The following is a 27,315-nucleotide window of genomic DNA, read 5'->3' as shown; positions in this document are numbered from 1 at the left end:
TCATTTAGTCTTGTTCAGGCATATACCCAGTAATGGAATTTCGACATCATATTTTTAATTTAATTTAGTTTAATTTCTAGAGGAAACTCAATACTGTTCTTCATAATGACTATACTAATTTAAATTCTCAGCAACTACGTGTAAAGTTTCCCCTCTTTCCACCTATTCATCACCTCTTGCTAGTGTTTTTTTTTTTCTTTTTTCTTTTCTAGAATTCACCTAAATCTATCTCATTGGGGCTTTTTCTTTGCATTTTCCTTGTGAGGAAGAATTGGTTATGAGATATCTGATTGGCTTTTTATAAGACTATATTTCAGAAATGTTTTAACTGGGTTATTTGGGAATTACTGGTTTCTAATGTTGCTATTGAGGTGTTTGAGTTCCTTGTACATTCTAGTTACTAACCTCTAATCAGATGGACACTTTTAAAGTATTTTATTGAATTCTCTAAGTTTTCTCTTAAATCTGTTGACTCTTTGCTATACTGTGAAATTTTTTAAAATAAAATTTGATATAGACCCATTTGAATATTTCTACTTTAACATCTTATCCAAAAACTCCTTCAATTCATTATCCTAAAATATTCTCTTGTGTTTTTTTTAATATAGTTTCATGTATAGTATTTAATTTGTTAATCCATTAGTTGATTTTTATACATGGCTATACAAAGGCTAACTTCATTCTTCTATAACTGAATATCCAATTTTCCCAAAACAATATATTCTTTCACTAATAAATACTCTTTTTGCCTTTACAAAAGATACATTGGGGGAGCTACATATTTACTTTCAGAATTTCTATTGTCCCACTAATATTTCTGACCATTTTATACTATTATAATGCTGTTTTGATTACTATAACATTTATAAAATTAATCTGATTTATGTGTAGGCACCAATGGTTATAAACTTCCTTCTTCCACTAAGTTTGTTGTATGTCATATGTTTTAGAATGATGTATTTCTATTACCTTTTAAGTTCTCGCTTTGATATATTACTTATTCAGGAATAAATTGTTAGGAATGGAGTGATTGCTCAGTGGTTAAGCAAGGTTATTCTCTTACAGGGCACCCAGGTTTAGTTCCTAGTACTTATATGATAGCTCAAAAACTGCCTGTAACTCCAGTCCTAGGGGCTCTGATGACTTGTGAGATAAGGCCTTTAACTCTTTCTCCTATTATCAAAATCTTCTACTTATGAAAATATTTTCACCACTTTAATATCTTATATGTTCACCACAAACAGTTATATGGGTCTCTGGATTTGTATGATTTACAGTTGATTGATTTCCTACACTTTTATTATTTTATTCAATTACTTAACATCCCAATCACAACGTCTTCCCTTCTTTTCTCCCAGTAACCGCCCCCCCCCCCAGCCTCTGTGCACCTTTACTGCTCCCATGGCTCCCCTCCCTTTCTCTGAGGAAAAAGAGAGGCCACTCATGGATATCAAACTTCCTTGGCACATCAATTTGCAGTAGAACTAGATGCATCATCTTCTATTGAGGCTAGAAGAGGCAGCTCAGTTAGGGAAAAGGGAGCCAAAGACAGGCAACAGAGTCAGAGACAGATACTGCTGCTATTGTTAGTGGACCCACAGGAAGATCAAGCTGCACATCTGTTATATATGCTTATGGGGCCTAGGTCCATTGTTATATGTATGCTCTCTGGTTGAGGCTTCAGTCTCTTGAGAGTCCCTATGTCCTGAGGCTTCTTGATTCTGTGGATTTTCTTATGGTATCCTTGACCTCTCTGGCTCTTTCAATCCTTTCTCCCCCTCTTCCATAAGATTCCCCATGCTCTACCTAATGTTTGTCTGTAGGTCTTTTTATCTGTTTCCTTCAGCTGCTGGTTGAAGCCTCTCAGATGACAGTTATGCTAGGCTCCTATCTGTAAGCATAGCACAATATCATTATAGTGTTAGGGGTGGGCTTTCTCTCAAGGCATGAGTCTCAAGTTGGAGTAGTCATTGGTTGGCCAGTCCCTCAATTTCTGTTACCTCTTTATTCCTGCACATCTTGTAGACAGGAAAAATTGTCGATTGAAAGTTTTGTGCCCCCCCCCCAACATATATACAGTGTGGGGTTAATGTCTCCATCCCTCCATTGGAAGTGTTGCCTGATTACAGGAGGTGGCCGGTTCAGATTCTGTATTCCCTATTGTTAAGGATCTTCTTAGTTAGGGCCACCTTCATAGATCCCTGGGAGTTTCTATTGTGCTAGGTTTATGGCTTGTGCCAGAGATGCCCCCACCATGTATTCCAGTTCTCTTGCTTCTATCCTCCTCACACTTGATCCCCACCCCATTTTCCTCCTCACCCTCTCTTCCACCCAGTTCCTTCTATCCATCTACCCCCCAATGTTTTGTTTAATTTTTATTATGATTTTATTTCCCCTGCTCGGTGAAATTCAAGCAACCTACTTTGGGCCATCCTTGTTAGTTAGCTTCTTTGGATCTACGGATTGTAGCAAGACTAACTTGTACTTTATAGCTAATTGGATTTTAATAAATTTGAGAAAATTTCAGCTATTATTTCAAAAATACTTGTTCTGTTCCTTCCTTTCCTTCATCTCTTGTTACTTCATGACTCTCCCCTCTTGCTCATGGTTAAGCTGGTCTATTGTAGAGTTTTCCTCTTCCTGGTTAGGTATCTCTATTTTTTTTTTATTGTCTTCAGTGTTGAACTTTTCCATACTATAATACAATAAGTAACTTTCTCAGAAAAGAGATTAAGAACTACTTTCTTTATTATCAAATATCTTCTAAGATAAAAATTCTGGGTCACAATTCTGGATCTGGAGTTAGGAAGGACAGGGATGCTAGCAGGGTTTGCTTCATTACATTTCAAATGCTATCCCGAAAGTCCCCTATACCCTTCCCTGCCCTGCTCCCCTACCCACCCACTCCCACTTCTTGGCCCTGTTTTTCCCCTGTACTGGGACATATAATCTTTGCAAAACCAAGGGACTCTCCTCCCAATGATGGCCAACTAGGCCATCCTCTGCTACATATGCAGCTAGAAACACGAGCTCTGGGAGTACTGGTTAGTTCATATTGTTGTTCCACCTATAGGGTTGCAGATCCCTCTAGCACCTTGGGTACTTTCTCTAGCTCCTCCATTGGGAGCCCTGTGTTCCATCCAATAGATGACTGTGAGCATCCACTTCTATATTTGCCAGACACTGGCATAGCCACAGGGTTTTCTTAATGATAAATGTACAGTAGTGTCTGAAAGCTTGGTAAAACAGTCTTTTGGCTTGCTTCTCCATTGCTGGAACCACTGCTTTATAGTTTGTAAAAATAGCAATTTAGGACTCTGCATTTTCAACATCAGCATACAGAAAATAGAACTTCCATTGTATGAGTGGAGCATGAGCAGTAGAGTGGAGTCCCTGCCTATCAACTATATTCACCAGATAATAGTTTCCTTGACAGGATAGAAAAAATTGCTAGTGTCCTGCCACTCCTTGAAACCTGCATCAGGCTCAATTTAGTGATATGGAAAACCCTTGTGCACTGGTTGTATCATGTCAAGGAGAGACTGCCTGTCTCATTGAACTAAGAGTTAGGAAGAATAAAATGTGTATTATTCAGACACTACAGAATCTCATTCTTCATTTTAAGCAGTAGTAACTTTCTTGACTAAATGTTCCTTTTGTGCTTCGTGCCTATTTCTAGAGACATTTTCCTCAGTGATTAGGATGGACTCTAAGACATCTGGGTATGCTTAGACAAGAACCTTCTCACTGACCCTTCATTGTTTGTTGTAAGTTTTAGTAGTATTTCTGAGAACTAAGTTGGCTATGCTTTACTTTATTATTATTTATATGAATAATATTCTGCTCTATGAGCATATTTAATTCTTGTGTTGAATTAGCTGAATATTTTAAAAATAACTTAATTAAAGTCTTTATTTGATCTGTTCAATATCTAGTCTCCCAGAGAAAGATTTCACTGGCTCATTTATTATGCCTTGGCTACATGTTTGTTTTTGGATTAGGATTTTTTTATTGCTACCTTTGGCTTGTTGGAACTTAGATTCTCCCTATTCCCTAGGATTTGCTGTTTCCATGTTTTATTGTAATATTTGTTAGTTTTGGGACATTTCTGAAGGAATGGCACAAAGGATATGCTCTTTGTCATTGAAGTCTGTGCCTCATTAGTTTAGTGGTCAGCTCGTAATTAGGTAGATATTAGTTTCCTGCCTGGAAACAATCAATCCACTTCCTTGCCAGGGTCCATGTTATTGTTGGGATACTTCTTCAGCATTTAACTAGAGGATAAATCTCTTGTGGACTTTATATTCGCCCTGCACAGTGCCTCTGGGTCAGCAAGAACTGGAAGCTTAGGGCCACCTGTTCTTACAAAGTACAACTTTATGACTGAATGCATACTTAGAGAGATCTGAAGTATGGAAACTATGTTAGAACTTGGCAAGTCTTTATGCAATAACTATTTCTCAGCTTCTCCCCAGTTTCTTTTTGCTTATTACATCCACATACAAGTGTCACTTATCGCCTCAGGCAATTGCATTGTTAGACCAGTTGCCAGAAATGTCCCTTGAAGAGAGCCTTTTAGAACTAGGTAACCTATTGAAATCCAACAGCAACAAAACATTGATTTCAGTCGGTCTTCGAGGACAACACCAGGCATGACAGATAGCTATATATCTGAATTCCTGGATTTGAATGATCTACTCCATTTTCTACCATTGTATCAGAACCATCAGCTGTTATTATTCCAGGCTACCATTGATCTGAATAGCAGACGATGGTAAAAGGCTTGATGCTTGCCAATAATAAGGCATTTTTTCTTGAATCACAATTTCCTCTGTCATTACTACTCTTTGATTACTTTGTATAGCCCTAAAGTGATAATTCTAGTTTTTCAAGGTTTTCTCCTGCTTTTACTAAGAAGAAAAAAAACTTTTTGAAATCCTAGCTCAGCGATTTTCATAGAAGGCACTCCTGCACTGTTTTTTTTTCCAGTAACCACTTTACTATTATTAATATTAATATGCCCTTTCCTCCCCTTCTCCTCCTCACTTCCTCACTTCCTCACTTCCTCTCTTCCTCTTCTTCTTCCTCTTCTTCTTCTTCTTCCTCTTCTTCTTCTTCTTCTTCTTCTTCTTCTTCTTCTTCTTCTTCTTCTTCTTCTTCTTCTTCTTCTTCTTCTTCTTCTTCTTCCCTTCTTCTTCTTCACCTTCTCCTCCTTCTCCTCCTCCTGCTCCTTCCTCCTCCTCCTCCTCCTCCTGCTTCTCTTGCTATGTATCGGAAGCTAATTGCAAACTCACAGAGACCCACCTGCCTCTGCCTCCAGGACAATAAACTTCTTTGGAACTCTGGTATTGATTTTTCGATCCCAATTCCTTGATAGTTATTTCCCAGAATAAGAAATACAGTAAATTTATAAGACTAGAGTCACATTTAACCATCCCCATTATTTGTGTGTAAAGTGTGTAATGTGTACATGCATACATACAGACAGTGACACACACACACACAAAAGGGGAGAGGAGAGTGGGGCCTCCCTATGTAGCTACCTAGAAATTCACTATGTATGCAGACTGGGCCTGAATTTGTGATTACCCTAAGTCTGTTTTCTGAATATTGGGATTCTAGACATGCACCATCAAGTCCAGCTGCTATATCACATTTAATCTTACATTTACATATAGCTTATGGATTTGTCACTGATTCTTGCTCATATCCTGCTTTTTGTTCTCAAAGACTTATTTAAGCATCTTTCACACTGAATTTTCTTTGTATGTAATAAAAAATGTTTCATCTCACCTTCAATTTTGGAAAAAGAAAGTTTGTTGATCAACCATTATTCTTTGTCCAGTTTTTGGATCTTGTATTGTGGCGATGTCATGTTTCCTGGTAATGTGAGAAAATATTCATATTTTTTCCTCTGCATGCAATATGCCTTTGCTTGATTTCAAATTTTTATTACATCATCGTTTAAGCTGATTTTTGTATTGGTGAGGCTTAAACTAAGAACTCATGGCATTCCAGACAAGTCTCTCTCATGTCTCTCTCTCTCTCTCTCTCTCTCTCTCTCTCTCACACACACACACACACACACACAAACACACATACACAGAGAGAGAGACAGACAGACAGACACACACGCTCTTTTATTTTAAAAGCAGAAAAACATTTGTCCTGGTGTGATACCTTGCTCTGGTGTTCAGAATTCGTTTACCTTCAGAGAAGTCCAGGTTGAGATTTGTTTCAGCAACTTGTGAAATTGTTAACCATCATTTTTTAAAATATATTTGTTGATCATTCCTTTCTAGAAACATAATAGTTGCTCCGTTTAATATTATTTCATACATGTCAGCCTTTGTATTTTTTGTTTTTCATGATGTTATTCCCTAAATAAATATCATTAAAGTTCCTGACCTCTAAAATTAGTTATTTTGTCATCTAGTGGCTTTCAGTTGTATTGAATATTATAAACATTAAAATTTCTGCTTATTCTTCCTCTGGTTGCTCTTCTATTGAAATTGATATCTTTTAAATGATACTGATTTCCTTTCATTCATATTAAAAAGTGGACTTTGAGATTTTGGTTTCTTTATATCAAGCTCTGCTAGCACTCTTAATCTATTACCATTAACTTTTTATTTTTATTACTTATTGATTCTACTTTCTGCTTCTTTGAGTTGAATAACTTTATTTGAAGATCTAGATATTGCTACCCAATATAATACTATTTATTTTAAGAATACTATTGACAGTTTTCCTCATACTGTGTCACAACTGACACTTCTGCTCAGTTTTCTTGGTTTCTAGATCTTTATTTTTTAGCATGCTCTAGAATATAATAGTTCTAATAATGCACTGTTTTTCCACTCTAGAATTCAGAAGTGTATGAAATTTAAAAATCTAGAGTGATCATATGTACTATTGCTATGTTATAGATAAAACTGCAAATTATTTGTAATTCACAGCTTCATTTATATTTCAAGAAATAAGGATAAAACAAAAACTGCCTCCTGATATCAATTCCATAAACCTTAAGCAATCGTTTTACCATTTTTTTTTTAAGGAAAGTCTGTAGTGAACTTTAGTTGATCTGAAAAAAAAGTCTTAAATTTTACTTTTATTTATAAAAAGTATGTCCATTTAGATAAAACTCTGACTTGACAGGTGCAGGTTCATTAGCTGAGGTTTTCCTTAGTTCTCTGGAGAGATGTTTATTGTCATATTATTATATTATCTTCCATCTTTGTGGCTTTTCATTAGAGTTGTCATTTTTTCCACTTGTCACTTCTTAGCATTTTAAATTCATATTTGTAAATAATTCCCTGTGGATTTAGCTGTTCCTTTTGAATTTGACCTGTTAAATGTTTGCTGAGCTACAAATATCTAGAGATGCATACTTTCTCATCAAATTGAGCCAATTGATGTCATTATTTTCTCTGGCATATTCATACCCCATTTTCCCTCTTGTTCTAAAACATTATTCATGTGTCTGATAAATTTCTTGCTATTGCTTCACCAGTTACTAAAAATTATATTAAATTTTGTAATCTATTTTCCCTTTTTGTTATTGAAAATCTCTTATAGTCCTGCCCAAAAGTTCAGGTTCCTTTCTTTTCCCATCTCAAACAATGCTTTCAAGTTTGTGCATCTCATTTTGCATTCAGACATATTACTTGATGGTTTTAAATTTTCCATTCTTTTGTCTTTATGTCATTAAAAATTTGGGGGGATAATGTGAATTAACCCTGTTATATTAACTTTTTAATTTTCTAGAGCATCACTAAGAGTCTAAATTATTTTCAGTTCCAGGGTGTTACTTATATTTTAGACTGGTATGCTATTATCTACTGACTACTCTCCTTCCTGAAGCCAAGGTTGCAATTCATGCTACGTTGCAATAAATTATTTTCAAATTTATTTTTTATTTTTTATTTTTATTAGGTATTTTATTCATTTACATTTCCAACGCTATCCCAAAAGTCCCCCATACACTCCCCCCACTCCCCTACCCACCGACTACGACTTCTTGGCCCTGGGGTTCCCCTGTACTAAGGCATATAAAGTTTGCAAGACCAGTGTAACTCTCTTTCCACTGATGGCCAACTAGGCCATCTTCTGATACATATGCAGGTAGAGACATGAGCTCTGGGGTACTGGTTAGTTCATATTGTTGTTCCACCTATAGGATTGCAGATCCCTTTAGCTCCTTGGGTACTTTCTCTAGCTCCTCCATTGGGGGCCCTGTGATCCATCCAATAGCTGACTGTGAGCATCCACTTCTGTGTTTGCTAGGCCCTGGCATAGCCTCACAAGAGACAGCTATATCAGGGTCCTTTCAGCAAAATCTTGCTAGTGTATGTAATGGTGTCAGAGTTTGGAGGCTGATTATGGGATGGTCCCGGGGTATGGCAGTCTCTAGATGGTTCATCCTTTCTTCTCAGCTCCAAACTTTCTCTCTGTAACTCCTTCCATGGGTGTTTTATTCCCAATCTAAGAAGATGCAAAGTGCCCACACTTTGGTCTTCGTTCTTCTTGAGTTTCACGTGTTTTTCAAATTGTATCTTGTGTCTTGGGTCTTCTAAGTTTCTGGGCTAATATCTGCTTGTCAGTGAGTATATATCATGTGAGTTCTTTTATGATTGGGTTACCTCACTCAGGATAATGCCCTCCAGGTCCATCCATTTGCCTAGGAATTTTATAAATTCATTCTTTTTAATAGCTGAGTAGTACTCCATTGTGTAAATGTACCACATTTTCTGTATCCATTCCTCTGTTGAGGGGCATCTGGGTTTTTTCCAGTTTCTGGCTATTATAAATAAGGCTGCTATGAACATAGTGGAGCATGTGTCCTTCTTACCAGTTGGAAAATCTTCTGAATATATACCCAGGAGAGGTATTGCAGGATTCTCCGGTAGTACTATGTCCAATTTTCTGAGGAACCACCAGACTGATTTCCAGAGTGGTTGTACAAGCTTGCAATCCCACCAACAATGGAGGAGTGTTCCTCTTTCTCCACATCCTCGCCAGCATCTGCTGTCACCTGAATTTTTGATCTTAGCCATTCTGACTGGTGTGAGGTGGAATCTCAGGGTTGTTTTGATTTGCATTTCCCTGATGATTAAGGATGTTGAACATTTTTTCAGGTGCTTCTCTGCCATTCGGTATTCCTCGGGTGAGAATTCTTTGTTCAGTTCTGAGCCCCATTTTTTAATGAGGTTATTTGATTTTCTGGAGTCTACCTTCTTGAGTTCTTTATATAAATTGGATATTAGTCCCCTATCTGATTTAGGATAGGTAAAGATCCTTTCCCAATCTGTTGGTGGCATTTTTGTCTTACTGACTGTGTCTTTTGCTTTACAGAAGCTTTGCAATTTTATGAGGTCTCATTTGTCGATTCTCAATCTTACAGTACAAGCCATTGCTGTTCTATTCAGGAATTTTTCCCCTGTGTCCATATCTCTGAGGCACACCTAGAAGCTCTAGAACAAAAGGAAGCAACTTCACCCAAGAGAAGTAGACAGCAGGAAATAATCAAACTCAGGGGCAAAATCAACCAAGTGGAAAAGGAAGAACTATTCACAGAATCAACCAAATGAGGAGCTGGTTCTTTGAGAAAATCAACGAGATAAGATAAACCCTTAGCCAGACTCACTAGAGGGTACAGGGAAAGCATCCTAATTAACAAAATCAGAAATGAAAAGGGAGACATCACAATAGACCCTGAAGAAATCCAAAATACCATCAGATCCTTCCACTAAAGGCTATACTCAACAAAACTGGAAAACCTGGATGAAATGGACAAATTTCTAGACAGATACCAGGTACCAAAGTTAAATCAGGATCAGTTTAATGATGTGAACAGTCCTATATCCCCTAAAGAAATAGAAGTAGTCATTAATAGTCTCCCAACCAAGAAAAGCCCATGACCATATGGGTTTAGTGCAGAGTTCTATCAGACCTTCAAAGAAGATCTAATTCCACTTCTTCACAAACTATTCCACAAAATAGAAGCAGAAGGTACTCTACCCAATTCATTCCATGAAGCCACAATTACTCTGATACCTAAACCACAGAAAGACCCAACAAAGATAGAGAACTTCAGACCAATTTCCCTTATGAATATTGATGCAAAAAACTCAATAAAATTATCGCTAACAGAATCCAAGAACACATCAAAACAATCATCCATCCTGACCAAGTAGGTTTTATTCCAGGGATGCAGGGATGGTTCAATATATGGAAATCCATCAACATAATCCATTATATAAACAAACTCAAAGACAAAACCCACATGATCATCTCGTTTGATGCTGAGAAAGCATTTGACAAGATCCAACACCCATTCATGATAAAAGTCTTGGAAAGATCAGGAATTCAAGGCCCATACCTAAACATGATAAAAGCAATCTATAGCAAACAAGTAGCCAACATCAAAGTAAATGGTGAGAAGCTGGAAGCAATCCCACTAAAATCAGGGACTAGACAAAGCTGCCCACTTTCTCCCTACCTCTTCAACATAGTACTTGAAGTCCTAGCCAGAGTAATTCGACAACAAAAGGAGATCAAGGGGATACAAACTGGAAAGGAAGAAGTCAAAGTATCACTTTTTGCAGATGATATGATAGTATATATAAGTGACCCTAAAAATTCCACCAGAGAACTCCTAAACCTGTTAAACAGCTTCGGTGAAGTAGCTGGATATAAAATTAACTCAAACAAATCAATGGCCTTTCTCTACACAAAGGATAAATACGCTGAGAAAGGAATTAGGGATACAACACCCTTCTCAATAGTCACTAATAATATAAAATACCTTGGTGTGACTCTAACTAAGGAAGTGAAAGATCTGTATGATAAGAACTTCATGTCTCTGAAGAAATAATTTAAAGAAGATCTCAGAAGATGGAAAGATCTTCCATGCTCATGAATTGGCAGGATCAATATAGTAAAAATGTCTATCTTGCCAAAAGCAATCTACAGATTCAATGCAATCCCCATCAAAATTCCAACTCAATTCTTCAACGAATTAGAAAGGGCAATCAGCAGATTCATCTAGAATAACAAAAAACCTAGGATAGCAAAAACTCTTCTCAAGGATAAAAGAACCTCTGGTGGAATCACCATGCCTGACCTAAACTGTACTACAGAGCAATTGTGATAAAAAAAAAAAAAAACTGCATGGTACTTTTATAGAGATAGACAAGTAGACCAATGGAATAGAATTGAAGACCCAGAAATGAACCCACACACCTATGGTCACTTGATCTTTGACAAGGATCCTAAAACCAACCAGTGGAAAAAAGACAGCATTTTCAACAAATGGTGCTGGCACAACTGGTTGTTATCATGTAGAAGAATGTGAATTGATCCATTCCTATCTCCTTGTACTAAGGTTAAATCTAAGTAGATCAAGGAACTCCGAAATAAATTCTTGATCACTAATGAGCTTTCTTCTTCTTCTTCTTCTTCTTCTTCTTCTTCTTCTTCTTCTTCTTCTTCTTCTTCTTCTTCTTCTTCTTCTTCTTCTTCTTCTTCTTCTTCTTCTCCTCCTCCTCCTCCTCCTCCTCCTCCTCCTCCTCCTCTTCCTCCTCCTCCTCCTCCTCTTCCTCTTCTTCTGTATTCATAACAATGACATTTCATCTTTCTGACAGGAAGAAATTCCAACAAGAACTATACTACCTGTGGAAATTTTTGTTACTTTTTTTGTTGTTGTCCTTATTTTGATAGCTGCCATAAGGACAATCACTTGAATATGAGCAACCTAGTCCTCAAGCTTGTCATGCACCAGTACTTGCCTCTCTCTGACTCTGCTTGTCTTTTTCCTCTGTTGTTTGTCTAGAAAGAAGAACAGTTTAAAATCCACCATTCCTACCCCTGCTCCCTTTTTCATCAGGATAGCTTGAGCACCTACTGTATTCATATTCTAATACTCATAATATTTTATCCAGGTAAAAACATAAACACCGGACTATGTATAAAGGTCTTTCCTGAAAGCCAAGGTTCTACTCCTAAGAAGAGTTGGATGTTTTATCCTTGCTTTGGGATGTTTGATCATTACTTTTGATGGGATGGCAAGTCGAGTTTTAGAAACTTTGCCAAGGTTACAAACATAGATGCATGGATGCAGTGATGTTTTTCATTGTGCTTAAATGTCCATGATTTAGACTTTCAAATTCACCAGTTACTGCATTGACTGGCAATCCTATCCAGCTTTTCAAAAAGTCTATTTTACAGTTGAAATATTTTCTTTAATTTACATACCCATCCTGAAATTTCCATCTCTATAACTGCTACAGTTATCTTTTCTGAGTGCACATTTAGCATATTTATGATAAAGTTCTTCTCTGTTGGTTGGAACATTAATGGTTATGTGTTGATCTGTTTCTGTTGACTTAACAACTAGTGTATTCCTCTATCTCTTTGTATCTCTAGAAATCTTTTAAAATGTTCATTAAAAAGCCGGGTATGGTGGTGCACGCCTTTAATCCCAGCACTTGGGAGGCAAAGGCAGGCAGATTTCTGAGTTAGAGGCCAACCTGGCCTACAGAGTGAGTTCTGGGACAGCCAGGGCTATACAGAGAAACCCTATATTGAAAAACAAAACAAAAAAATGTTCATGATAAAAAAGCTATGTATGGTCTCTTTTGTTTTTTTAATAATGAGCTGCAGGTTTGCTATCACATCCTAGACTATATCTTTCAGCATTAAGAAAGAGGGCAAGCCAGGTATGCTGTTGCATGTAGGTGAGCCAAGCATGGGAGATTCTAAGGCAAGAAGATTGTGTGTTCAAGGCAAAGTAAATTCCAGTCCAGGATTGACTGAGTTACATAGAAAAATATTATGTCAAAAACGAAAAGAAAAAGAAAATCTGTAGTATGAATTTATAATCCTAATAAGCCTGAATAAATACCAACCAGGTATTTTATTTACTAGCCTTATCCTTAGATTAGACAGATCCAGGGCTACACTAACTTATTAACCAGCTATAAGGTCCCTTGTTACTTGCTGTTTCTCCTAGTCACGCAGTTTTGGCCCATGGCAGCTTCTCCTCCCTTTGTTCCTTCTCTCTCTCTCTCTCTCTCTCTCTCTCTCTCTCTCTCTCTCTCTCTCTCTCTCTCTCTCTCTCTCGCTCTCTCTTTCTCTTTCTTTCTTTCTTTATTTTCTTCCTTCCTTCCTTCCTTCCTTCATTTATTTATTTTTAATTATCTTTTTTTTTTACAATTCATTTGTATCCCCATCTCGATCCACCCTCCAACAGCTCCTCATTGCATTCTTCCTCCCCATCTCCAAAAGAAGGTCCCCACCACCACCTCACCAACCTTCCTGGTTCTTCAAGTCTCTTGAGGGTTATGAACAGCTCTCACTGAGGCCAGAGCAGTCCTCTGCTGTGTATGTGTTGGGGTGGGTGGCTCAGTGTCTGAGAGATCTTTGGGGTCTGGGTTAGTTGAGACTGCTGGTCCTCCTATAGGGTCAACCTACTGCTCAGCTTCTTCCAGCCTTTCCCTAAATCAACCACAGGGGTTCCTGGCTTCTGTTCATTGGTTGGTTGTAAATATCTACATCTGACTCTTTCAACTGTTTGTTGGACTTCTCTGAAGGCACCCAAGCTAGGTTCCTGTCTGTAAGCACACCATAGCATCAGTAATAGTATCAGGCCTTGGAGCCTCCCCTTGAGCTGGATCCCAAGTTGGACCTGTCACTGGACCTCCTTTCCCTCACCTGGGAGGTGAAAGATGCTCAGGTCTTAAAGGGAGGGACCTTAGGCAAAATGCCTAACAATGGGGAGAGGAAAACTTGTAGAGTCCACCTCCAGTAGAAAGACAGGGCATAAAGTGGAGGGATGGGGTTACCATGCCTCAGTCAAAACCCTCCCTCTCCTTCTTTACCTGCAACACCCTCTCATGAACCTCCAGTTCCACCTTTCTCCCTCCACTGCCCAATTACAGGCTCTAGCCTTCCACAGCATTTCTTGAGCAAGCAACCACATCTTGAGGAACCAGTATTTAGCATTAGAATACAAGCAGCATCAGAGCAAACCACTACAAAATCAAAAAGAAAAGAGCTTTCCCCCTTAACATTTGTTTATTTTCTACAATTAGTGAATGGCCCAAGCTGTGTGCTAGGCTCCTTTAACTTTGTATAAGTCCAAATTCTGTTTTTCTGAACAGATGATATAAATGTCACTCTAAGTATGCTAAACCTCTTGAATGTTGCTGGATCTATATTTTCCTTAGTTCTGCTCTAGGAGATTCAGGTGCCAAGCAAGAATTCAAGGGAACTTTGTACGGAAATTCCAGGCTGCCTCCACACTGTGACTCCTTCTTTCTTTGATTATATTACACAAGTCCTAGATCTTTTGCCAGTCCTAAATTCATCATTCCTATTCCTTGGTTCAGTTAGACATCAACTTTCTAGTTATAACATGCAGGCTAGAGAAGGCCCTCAGGGAAAGGACACAGGAATTTGAGATTCAACTTCCAAGATTCCTAACTTTGAATGGAATGATTCCAAATAGCTTCTTCCTACTTGTTGTTCAGTTTCAAATACCTTCAAATACTTTTTGTTGTGTTGCTCAAAAATGTGTTCTGAGTTTTGAATGCTGTTAGTTGGTAGGTATATTTTCTATAAGTTCCTCAACCACTAATATAAATTGCAGGGTTTTTTTTTAATTGAAAATGGATCAGTTTCACACAGTATACTCTGATTATAGCTTCTCTTCTTGTAGGTCCTCCAAAATCCTCTCCATTTTCCTTCCTACTCAAATCCACACACTTTCTTTCAACATAAGAGAAAGAGGCATATAAATAACAAGAAGATAAAAATAAAAACAAAGAAACAAGAATAGAACAAAATAAACTAAAAAAAAAGAGCAAAATAAAAAGCACAAGAAACACATGCAGACACGAGACATATTTGGATAGAAACCATAAAATATAAATAGAGGATCTGTGAGGGAGGGGAAAACCTCCCAAAATACCACTGAGTTGGTTTTGTGTTGTACTGCCTGGGTATTTTAAATATTTTTTGTAAGTTTTTGTTATACCACTAAAGCTGAATTTTTAAAATATTTATTTTATTTATTGTATATGCATACATACTCTATCTGCATTTTAATACTGATTTTAATACTAGCTACTATAATTACTACTAGCTCCTATACTACTGCTACTAGCTAAAATACTGATTTTAATACTAGCTACTATAACATGAATGTTTTACATTTTCATTATGGAAAACTATTTAATCTAACCAATGAATGAAATTTGAGACTTTGTTTACTTAGCTATAAACGGATGCAATACATCAGGAAAATAGAACAAAACACATAAAAGATCTATCATTATTGTTTTGATAGGAGAATATTCAAATATTTCAGCTCCTTAGAAGTCTTTTACATGTCATTGAATTTTCATTGAGGAACACTAGTCTTAAATAGACATACACAATCATAAGAAAAGGTTTCAAACCTTTAACTCAGAATCCAGATTCCTTTTTTTCTTTTTCCCCATTTTAATTAGATATTTTCTATATTTACATTTCAAAAGTTATCCCCTTTCCAGGTCTCCCCTCCAGAAGCCCCCTATCCCACCCCTTCCCCCTGCCTCTATGACGTTGCACCCCCACCCTCCCACTCCTGCATTTCTGCCCTGGCATTCCCCTACACTGGGGCATCGAACCCCCACAGGACCAAGAGCCACTCCTCCCACTGATCCAAATATGTGGCAGGAGCCATGGGTCCTTCCATGTGTATTCTTTGGTAGGTGGTCCAATCCCCAGAAAATCTGGGGTGTCTGGCTGGTTAACACTTTTGCTCCCCGCACCAGGCTGCAAACTCTCTCAGCTCCTCTTTTGTCACCAACATTATCCCTCAAAATCACAACCTTGTAATTTCTCCTTTTAAGAATGTTGTTAATCTGCATCTCTCTCTAGAACTCCACACATATAGTCAAGAAGATATTCATATGGATCTTCCATGATTACGTCTAACTTAACACAACCCAGAGTGAGTTCTGTAGCAGGTCTGATCTACCCCCATGTGCTCACAGTTGCTTGCAATCCCCTGGGCTGGAACACAGCTAAAAGCCTGTCCTGATTTTTCTTCCCTCTATCTACATCAGCAGGTCTCAAACTTCCTAATGCTGCTACTCTATAACACAGTTCCTCATACTGTGGTGACCCCAAACTATAAAATCATTCCATTCCTACTTCTCAACTGCAATTTCACTACTGCTATGAATCATAATGTAAATATTATTTTTCTTTTTTGCCATAGAGGTTTGCCAAAGGTGTGGCAACCCATAGGTTGAGAATCACTGCCATAGCGCCACTTCCCAAGATGTACTTGTACTTTCAGTGAACTTCCTAAAGATCTCAGCAACATATCCCTGCCCTTTAATCCCAGGTTTCTTTCTCTGTTTAGATTTTCCTTTGCCCTTATATAGTCGTGTATCTTCTATGTGTTTGTTAGAGAACTAAGGATTTCATTTCCTCCTGGAACCTAAGTGTGCATCTCTCCACAGGTTCTCTTGTCTTTTTCTCCAACCTCTTCATATGAATTCTCCTGGATATTTTCTTTGTAACATATGTGTGCTCAGCTATCTCATCAGATTTCTAAGAAAAGCTCATTTACTTTCTGGTTGCTGACTGGAATCAAGAAACATCTATTATCAACCACTTTCCAGATCCAGTTAACAATTCAGTTAATTTTTCCATTTGCTTTTTATTTCAGTCACTTTCCTTGCTTTCTTTATACTCCCTGATAATTACTGTCATGTACTCATGCTTCCAACACTTCCCATAAAAATCATTCTGCCCTTGTATCATGATTTTCTTATTGTATCTCATTTTATCTCCTTAGGGACCTGTACCTATCATCTGTAATTATCCTTTTTCCTCTGTTTTTGAATTATATTTCCTCACTGTTTACCTTCCATGTCTAAGCTCCTTGTACTTTTTCTCAAGCTATATTAGTTTGTAGTAACCATGTGACCATCTAAGAGTACTCCTGCACATTTCTTCTCCACATACTACCACCTATAACAAAACCTCCCTGTCTTAGTTAGGGTTTAATTGCTGTGAAGAGACACCATGGCCACAGCAGCTCTTATAATGGAAAACATTTAATTGGGGCTGACTTATAGTTTCAGAGATTTAGTTCATTATCATCATGGCAGCAAGCATGGTAGTGTACAGGCAGACATCTTGCAGGAGAAGATGAGAGTATACCTCTTGATCCACAGGCAGCAGAAGGAGACTGTGTGTCACAATGGACATTGCTTAAGCATAGGAGATCTCAAAGCCCAGCCCCACAGTGACACACTTCCTCCAACAAGGCCACACCTACTCCAACAAGACCATATCTCCTAATATCGCCACCTTCAATGGACAACCAGTCAATCCCATAAGTCTATGGCGGCCATACCTATTCAAAATACCACACTCCTTCATCAACTTTCCCATAAATTTCTGTCCAGGAGTATGTTCTAGTCCCCTGGCATTATTCCTGCAAGTTCAGTCAGTCTCCTTATTCTTTCTGCCTTGCTGTCCTCTTTTAAATCACAATTCATCAGTGTTATATAGAAGCTCTTACCACTATGCTAGCAATAACTACCTATAAATACAAATAAATATACATGCTTGTATTCTTTCTTGGCTCAAATCTAAAAATCCCTGAGGTTCAAAGTTGGGTGTGAATTCATTAATTTCTCATGTTACTAACACCATAACTGAATTAGTCCTTAAACTTACAAGACACCCTTTTCTCCAAATATTAGTAACATTTTGTCATCCAAAAGGAAAGCTGTCCTGGTTTTCTGTGTTATTAATTGGATGCTGTTAACTGTGATGTTCAAGGGACTCCCAGCAGAAGGCAAGGGATTAGTCATGTCAGCTTGGTCCTCCTATATGTCCTTAAAAAAGGAAAACTTTCCAAATTACACAAGGATTGAAAATAGACACATCAGAGGCCTCTCCAAAAATCAACATTGCTAATCTATAGCTTCATTTTGTTGGTGAGGCAGTCCAAAGAAATTTAATCATTTCTCTTTTTATTCAGGCCTTTACCAGTCATTTATTATCCATATTCTAACAATTTGTTTATTATTATTTTATGACTATTTTCTCTGTAAACAATGGCCTTAGTTTAAAAGGCAAGGGAGATGTTTCCAACTCTAGATATTTCCAAAATCTGTAACGTTTGTATCATACATTTTTTTTTGTCGTTCCCATAGTATTTCTGGGCTTCTGTACTATACTCATTTTGCAAATACTGCTATAAGTTTTTCTGAGTTTAATAAATATGAGAACAATTTGGCAACTACTGTCCAGTCAGCAATGATTATAATATACTATCATTCATAAGATCAATCATAAATGCAAAAATGTTTTAAAATTCTGTTTTGGAGTCATTGGCAAATGATATTATCTGATGGCTTTAAAAGAACTGATCTGTGTTGCTTGAATTCAAGGTTTTAGGAAATAATATAATGCATTTATATTTAAACCAGTCTAGATTTACTTTCTGCAATACACAAATTTAACTAAATTAGTTTTTTATTGCACTAGAATAAGATAATGCATGTAGACAGAATTTATAATGTGAAGCAATTACAAGAGTCAGTAATATTTAGGCTTGCATGTTACAGTTAAATAATCTTAATAAGTGGGAATTTATGAAATGAGAATGAGATAATGCATGCAAATATAAGTAGATAAATACACAATTAAAATTTTATTGGTGAAAGCCTTTAATAATTGAGTGTAGTAGTAGCTAATGTAGTTCCTGTCATTGTAGTAATATATAATATATTATATTGTATTTCTAAGAAAATATAAATAGTAATCCATACTTTTTAGAAACTTGAAATATGTATTATTCAATGTTTCCATAATGTTAAAATAGATTTTATGTGCTTATTGGAGATTCATTTTATCTTTAAATAAGATTAATAATCATTATTTAAACTATTTTACAGAGTTTGAAAAAATTAATTAGATAATGCATGCATAATATTCAACTGTTCATTATTTGAAATAATATCTGCTGCAATTTATAGTATTATTAAATTATGATTTGTTTTTATTGTTTAATATCTTAAGATGTCACAAACTTACTGAAGTTAACTTCAGAAATATTAAATTAGTTCTTTAATAATTATTTGTATGTTTTATTATCTGCAATGAATTAAGAAATCTATAAACTATATAAAAATTTACAAATAATTGGAACATATAGTATGATATAAGAGACACTGAGAAAAAGGTAGGTTTTGTTACTGTAATTGTTATTGTTATGTGGTATCAAAAGTAATTCATATCTACTTTTCTTATTTGATCAAATCAAAGATGAAATATATCAGAGTATATATTTACTGAATTTATATTTTCTGAAGTTAACTTGATCAAATAAAGAATCTTTCTGGATTCTTATGAAAATAATGCATTTAAGGTGTGTTAGAGGAAGTAGTACTAATATTTATGCTTGATGGTTTAATTACACATTAATTACTATTGCTTGAACTGAAAATGATAAAGAAACATTACACATTTGCTATTAACTCTCCAGACCCTACATAGCTTATCTAATAGCATGAAACAGGCATTCTCAAACTCTGGTTTAAGGAACCTTCATAATTTTTAAAACACTTAGGGTCTCCCAGGTCTTTTATTTATGTGGAGTATATATTGTATCAATAGTATAAATATTAATGTTTATGATATTAGAAATTAAAAATTTAAGAACTTTAATGGATCATTTTACTTTCAATAATGCTATTAATCTAAATCTGTTTAATATTACCATATTTTATATCTTAATGCTAGTTCTGACAATTTAAACATTTTCTGGAATACAAACATTATTTTAAAGGTTGGAATTTTACATGTCTATTGATATAATAAAAACTAAATTTCTGAATGTGTACATGCATTAAATTTACTGTGATGTTTCAAAGAAAAGAAGAAAGAAAGAAAGAACAAAGCTTATAATTCAAACACTCAGGAGGTAGAGATAGGAAAATAAGAAGTTCAAGGCCAGGCCAAGTTACAGGAGTACAAATAGATACCTCCCCCCCTCCCAAATACAGTAAAAGTTGGAAAAAGGAAACTACCTCCACAAGAAAATTATGCATCTCAGAGTCTCCCAGGGTCCTTGAAGCACAGTTTGAGAACTGCTGGTACTGTGGGTTTTTTTCATTATTAAAGTATCGACTAAAATAATCTGTGCATGATATATTATTATTGATGCTGTTTCCATGATTGTTGTTATTGTTATTAATAATGTTCATGAAGTCTTAAAAGTTAATTTCTTCTTGTTTGTTGAACGCATTCATGACTTCTAAAAACAAACTATAATTATACAGCTTTAGTAAAGGGGCTAAACTACTTTACAAAATTATATCTATTGAGGAGAGTGTTAGCCAAATTAAGATAAAACATTTTTATCTCTACTATCCATAATATATATCCGAGACAGAGAATGGATAAAATAACAGGCAGCTATAAGATGTACTCTTTCCTCAATATACATAACAGTATATTAAAAAATGCTACATATAAAGTAGGCCTCATAAGGCCTAGTGAGATGGCTCAGGTAAAGGCTCCTTCCTTTCTCTAAGGCCTGATGACCCAAGTTCAGTTCCAGGAGTGGAAAACCAACTCCTGATAATTTCCCTCTTAATTTTGTAGGCATATTTTATTTATTAACAGAAATAAGCTCACAGTAGCACAGGGCTTGACGCTGAGGGATGTCAATACACAGATCTTACAGCCAGCCTAAGATGCCTTCCCTAGGGAGCATATTCCATGGAAAGTATCCAGATACATGGAAATATCTAGATGCATCTACTTCTGTTAAGATGCTTCTAGAGGGAGGTATATCTATCTCTATAGTGATGCCTCTAGAGGGATGACTAACTTCTCAGTCACTAACCTCAGGATTTACTTCCTGAAGTTCTGGGATTGGAGAGGGGCTACTTCAATTGCACCCTCTGCTACTCTTCCAAAAGGATCCTGGGAAGGTATACTAGTGTTTCTCCAGAATTTTCTCATGAAATGACCGTCTTCCCTGGGATCATTGACATCTCTCAGGGACCATAGAAAGATCTAAGCATTTCTACTCAAGTCCAAATGTTTGCTTTAAAAGTCATTGTTTGAACTATGTCTTCAAGTTTATATACCCTTCCCTACTTTCCTATTTGTGTGGTTAGCTCCAGAGCTATAAATGGCTGTGAACCAATATCTAATGAAATCTTATTCCGTTGGTTGCTGTTTCTTATCCTGTCACTTATTTTCTTTTCTGGAGACTCATCACAAACACCAGAAATATAATGTCTGGGGAAAATGCTTAATAATCATTTTCCAAACCCTCCCTTTCTGATCTTCCCAGATATTAAATAGCAATCATCATCACCTATGTTTTCCTCTTCAGTCATTCAGTCTAATATGTTGCAGCTGGCAAGGAGCTCTTTAAGTCAGCTAGCATGGCCTTAATGTATTAAGTTCCTTATAGCTCCTCAAGTGGTCCTTGGAGTTAGCAACTCTTGTTTAGAGATTTGCTATTTGGATATCCAGCAGCTTGGTGTCCCAATGGCCTAAGATGGAATCTCCCAAACACAATTGGAGTTTCCCAGGGTATTAACTTCTTGAGGATGAAGAGAGAATAGATTAGTATGAAAATTCCCTTGGCAAGTTGCCCATATGTGTCCAGAGAAGAGTACTTTTGTGGTCTACCATAGTGCTTCTGGTGTTTCCAGAAAGTTTGAGTCTAAGATCACTGTCTGCCCCCATTCTTTTTGCTAATATTTCTTGTCAGGAATCCCAGTTGATTTTCCTGGATGACTACTTGTCCATACCCTTACAAATAAAAATTATGTCTGTCTGTCTCTGTCTCTATCTCTGTTTCTCTCCTTCCTTTTCTCCCTCCCTCCATCCAATTCTCCCTCCTACCCTTTTCATTTCTTCATCCTGTCCCTAGCACAGTGTCATACCCTGAAGATCTATCTTCAGCCTCATTCTGTTTACTGACCTTGAAACCATGTTACTGATGTCCAAACATATAAATACACACACACACACACGATCTTGGAATAAAAGAGAAAAAAATCAGTTGCTTCTGCTCTTATATTAGTGGTTGCATAATTGTGAAACTATCCAGTCAATCCTCCCAGACTATTGTAGATACAGTACATATCATTGTTATCACAATTGAGTAACAGTATACAAAAAAAAAAGGAATGACCCATCTTAATGATATTACTGAAGACAAATGTGAAGTTATTCCCTGGCTTAAAATATTATTGAGCACCTTTGATGAGCCACCACATTTCTAGGGACTACAAATAGAACAAATTGGACTCAGTCCACTCCTGGATGTAATCATATCTCCAATAGCTTGTCTCAAAAATGGAGATTCTACATGGTTACAGCAATTCACAGAATGCCATCATTATCTATTGCACCTATACTTTCCAGGAGCTTCCGGGGTTTGCCGTGAATAGCTTTCAACAAACATCAAGTTTTTATCAAAATGTCAATGAATGCCTTTGTGCTATTGTAAAATCAATGCATATGCTGTAACGACTTCCCCCATCTTTTTGTTCCCATAGGAGTTTCAGTTCCTATCCCTGTGATTGGACTGAGGGACGAAAGCAAAGTGTTCGTGAATAATACCACCTGCGTGCTCAATGACCCGAACTTCGTTCTCATCGGGTCCTTCGTGGCATTCTTCATCCCGTTGACAATTATGGTGATCACCTACTTCTTAACGATCTACGTCCTACGCCGTCAAACCCTGATGTTACTTCGAGGTCACACCGAGGAGGAACTGCGTAATATCAGCCTGAACTTTCTAAAGTGCTGCTGCAAGAAGGGTGATGAGGAAGAGAACGCTCCCAACCCCAATCCAGATCAGAAGCCACGTCGAAAGAAGAAAGAAAAGCGACCAAGAGGCACCATGCAAGCTATCAACAATGAAAAGAAAGCTTCCAAAGTCCTTGGCATTGTATTCTTTGTGTTTCTGATCATGTGGTGCCCGTTTTTCATCACCAATATCCTGTCGGTGCTTTGTGGGAAGGCCTGTAACCAAAAGCTAATGGAGAAACTTCTCAATGTGTTTGTTTGGATTGGCTATGTGTGTTCAGGCATCAATCCTCTGGTGTACACTCTCTTCAACAAAATTTACCGAAGGGCTTTCTCTAAATATTTGCGCTGCGATTATAAGCCAGACAAAAAGCCTCCTGTTCGACAGATTCCTAGGGTTGCTGCCACTGCTTTGTCTGGGAGGGAGCTCAATGTTAACATTTATCGGCATACCAATGAACGTGTAGTTAGGAAAGCTAATGACACAGAGCCTGGCATAGAGATGCAGGTAGAGAATTTAGAGCTGCCGGTCAATCCCTCTAATGTGGTCAGCGAGAGGATTAGTAGTGTGTAAGCAATAGCAGCAGCACAGGTTTCCTACAGGAAATCTCTTGTAGGAAGGTCCCCCACTCCCCACCCCCCCCACTCCCCACCCCCCGTGATTTTCCTGTGGATCATAACTAATGTAAATACTGCTGTGTGACAAAAGAGTGTTTTTATAAATAGCTTTGCAACCCTGTACTTTACAATCATGCGTTAAATAGTGAGATTTGGGGTTCTATATTTACTGTTTATGAGAGATGGAGACTAATTTATTTTGATTCCTTGATGCATAAAAGTGTTTGTATTTTTCTCTCCCTTCCTTCCGTATTCCCTCCCTTCCTTGCTCCTTCGTTGCTTTCTTCCTTCCTATCGCTGTTCTTTTTGTGAATGTGGAAAAGTTGATGTTCATCTCAGGTGGCATTTGCAGGAGACCAGAATGATGCACATGACTGCGGTGGTCTTTCAAACCACACCTAAACTAACAGATTCAGTGGCATCTTTTCCAGGTTAACAGTAAATATGTACTTTAGATTCTCGCTCTGCTCATCCACACATGTAAACTCAGTAAGATAGGTTCTGCCCATTGTGAAACATATTCATCAGTGAGTCAGAGACAGAATTCAACTTGGTTGTTACACACGGGGTAAATTTGACATTGTCAGAATGTTGTGTCGGTATTTTGCTGCAATGTCTGTCCCCAAACATAGTGGTATTTTAACATAGCAGCTGGTTAACCAGGACTACAGAAGTGGAAGGATGCCAAAGAGATATACACACCAAAAAGCTTTTCACTTCTTAAGGACAATGTTCAAATTCTGATTCTTATGTCAAGCAAACTGAAATTAGTGTTTTCATTCTGGTCCTTAGTAAATACCTAATTCCAAGACTATACTGGGAAACCAAATCCCAGAGTTATTTCCCAATCCAGGATTCAATATCAATTGGATTTTGAGCTCAGAATTCTGGAAATGTGTGTGCTACACACAAAGTGAAATTTGCATGTTGAGCCTTATTAAAATATCTTAATTATGGTACCTCGATCTATAGGACCCAATTTAGCAGTCCGTTTTTAAGTAAAACTAGAATGAGAAGGGTAGAAAACTAAGTTTTACTTGATTAAGGACTACCGAATTAGGCCCTTAGAATGTGAAAAAAGTAATTTAAAAAGATGCTTTTATTGAACTCTGGGAAGAACAGAAATACAGAGTTTCCATTTGGATTTTAAACAAAATTTATCTCATTTTCAGATCCTTCCAAGCTCTCTAGTGCAGGAAAAGGCTGCAGCTAACTTGTGAACGTGGCAAGCTCTCCATTGTGCTGTAATTACATACCCGGACTTTAAATCTTTGTTCAAATATAGTGCTGTGATCCTCTAAGTGTCAGCCATTGTTTCATTCGTGGACCTGCTGCTCTCTAAGAATTAAGTACCATTTTAGTGAAATTGAAAACCATGAAAAGTTTTCAAACCTTGCTCAAGTCAGATTATTAAGTCTATGCTGTGTGCAGAGTATACACGTTCCCAGTAACTGTGTTTCCATGTGTGTCCATTTCACACAACTGTGGATAAATTTCTGAATAATTCATGATGCTGGTTCTTATGCCCAACAGCTACTTGCACACCTTGGAGTGAGCCTTTTAGGATCTTGAAGTCAGTAAAGGCAGGATATGAATTTCAAAAACTCCTGGACTGTGTTCTCAACACATAGCATAGATAAATTCAACAGTGTGCCAAGGGGGCAGTGGGAAAGCGGCTGTATTTGAGGGAACTCAAACAGTCTCTATTTGGTTTTACAACACTGCCAAATGTCATTCAATTGCCTGAGCATGCCCAAACATGACACGAAAGTAAAGTCTACCTGCCTGTTAGGTCAGTTGAACTGCATGTTAAAACAATTACCTGAAATTGAATGAGATGACCTACTTCTTAATGAAATGAAAATGACTGAAGAAACACAGCATGCATTGAGCATGAGTTCTGCACATACAGATGGTGCTGTGCATGTAACACCATGTATGTTGCATGAGTCCACTGATCCGTATCGATGTAAGGCAGAGAAGCTGATACAGAAAGTGCTGTAGAAAACTCCTTCAGCAGTCCCTAAGAGACATTCAGATCTGAAGTATTGTATTAGAGAAAATTGGAAACATCTGATTTCTTTCTTAACTATCAGGGCAAGCTCCTAGCACATGTTTTACAGAGAAATAGAGTATAAACCATGCAGTTCCAAAAGCACTAGCAATAAGTTGAATGATAATCGCTTATAGCACATTTGTTAATAATTCTTATGTCATCAAGTAGTAGTACATAATAGTACCCAACACAGCAATTATTCTCAACTTGTGTGCTATTCGTAAGTTCTGTGCGGTTTGGTATGAAACACACACATATATATATATAAATATAAATATATCCATTTGGAAGTGAATCTTACAGTTCAGTGTTAAATCTACAAACTTTTATAAATGTTTTAAAATAGTCCATGTGACAAATGTAAACATGGTGAATTTACTGTCAAATCATTTTGATGTGCTATTATAATGTATACTGTTTAAGACACGTGCAACAGACTGCCTTATATTATTTCCTGTAATTTTTCTCCTTTGTCAAATGGTACTTTTTGTGAATGGTTGCAAAGTGTTGTCTTATTACTTATTCCTGTGTATTAACTTCTTCTGAGTTTTGTGAGATTTCCTCTTAATTTATTAAAATTTATTAAATGATGACCTAGCTTGTCATATGTCTTTTTCCCCCATGCACCATTTCAGGATAAAGATCTACCCCATCAATTGAAAATGCTAGGGGGTATTCTCCTTTCTAAGTGAGATCAAAGCATCCGCACTTGAGCCTTATTTTTAACTTCTTCTGATCTGTGGGATGTATCATGGGTATTCTGTACTTCATGGTTAATATTCATATATCAATGAGTACATACCATTCATGACTTTTGAGTCTGGGTTACCTCACTCAGGATGATATTTTCTAGTTCAATTTATTTGCCTGAAAAACTCAGGATGTCCTCATAGTTAATAGTGGAATGATATTCCATTGTGTAAATGAACCACATTTTCTATATCCATTCTTTGGTTGAGAGACATCTGGGTTGTTTCCAGCTTCTGACTATTACAAATAAGCTGCTATGGATATAATGGAGTACATGCCTTAGTAGTATGAATGAGTGTCTTTTGGGCATAGACCTAGGAGCAGTATCACTGGGTCTTCAGGTGGAACTATTTCTAATTTTCTGAGTAACTGCCAGATGCATGACTGACCAGTGACTGGTCCATCCTATGGGTGGGCACCAAATCCTGACACTATTACTGATCTATCTTTTGCTTGAAGACACAAACACACATACTAGCATAGCTGTCCTGTGAAAGGCTCTATCAGCAGCTAACTGAGACATGGAGATACACACAACCAACCATTAGACTGAGGTCAGGGACCCCGATGAAAGAGTTAAGGGAAGGATTTAAGGAACTAATGGGAATGGCAAACCCACAGGAAAATCAACAGTGTCAACTAACCCGGATCCTAGGAGCTTCCAGAGACTAAGCCATCAACCAAGAAGCATACATAGGCTAGAATGAAGCTCCCAGCACATATGTAGCAGATGGTTGACTGCTTTGGCTGGCTCCAGTAGGAGAGGATGTGCTTAATCCTTGATGCCCTAAGAAAAGCAGGATGCTGGGGAAAGTCACCCTGTCAGAGGCAAAGGGAAGAGGGTGAAGAACTCTGGGAGGGGGAACTAGGGGGCAACATTTGGGATGTAAATAAATAAAATAATTAATTGAGAAAAGAAAGAAAATGCTATGGGGTAGCAAAAGGACAAGGATCTAGAAGAAATTGGGAGAGGGGAAGAACATGATCAAAATATCTTTAAATTCTTAAAAAATATAATTAAAAAGTAATTCATCACCATC

General features: G+C 37.1%; 1 protein-coding gene across 2 annotated transcripts in view; it reads left to right on the top strand.

The window, feature by feature from the left end:
* Positions 1–26,088, top strand: part of Htr2c (5-hydroxytryptamine receptor 2C) — a 254,132-nt gene extending 228,044 nt beyond the window's left edge. For both annotated transcript variants that reach the window (XM_021153505.2, XM_085837982.1), the window contains one exon: positions 22,599–26,088. In XM_021153505.2, the coding sequence (XP_021009164.1) occupies positions 22,599–23,425 (827 nt within the window). In that variant the 3' untranslated portion in view covers positions 23,426–26,088. The remainder of the gene's footprint in view (positions 1–22,598) is intronic.
* Positions 26,089–27,315: the final 1,227 nt, after the last annotated feature.

This window comes from Mus caroli, unplaced genomic scaffold (genome assembly GCF_978045245.1).
Source record: "Mus caroli unplaced genomic scaffold, Mus_caroli_1 scaffold_5, whole genome shotgun sequence".
Taxonomy (NCBI): domain Eukaryota; kingdom Metazoa; phylum Chordata; class Mammalia; order Rodentia; family Muridae; genus Mus; species Mus caroli.
Note: the sequence above shows the minus strand (reverse complement) of the source record. Positions and strands in the feature narration are given on the sequence as shown.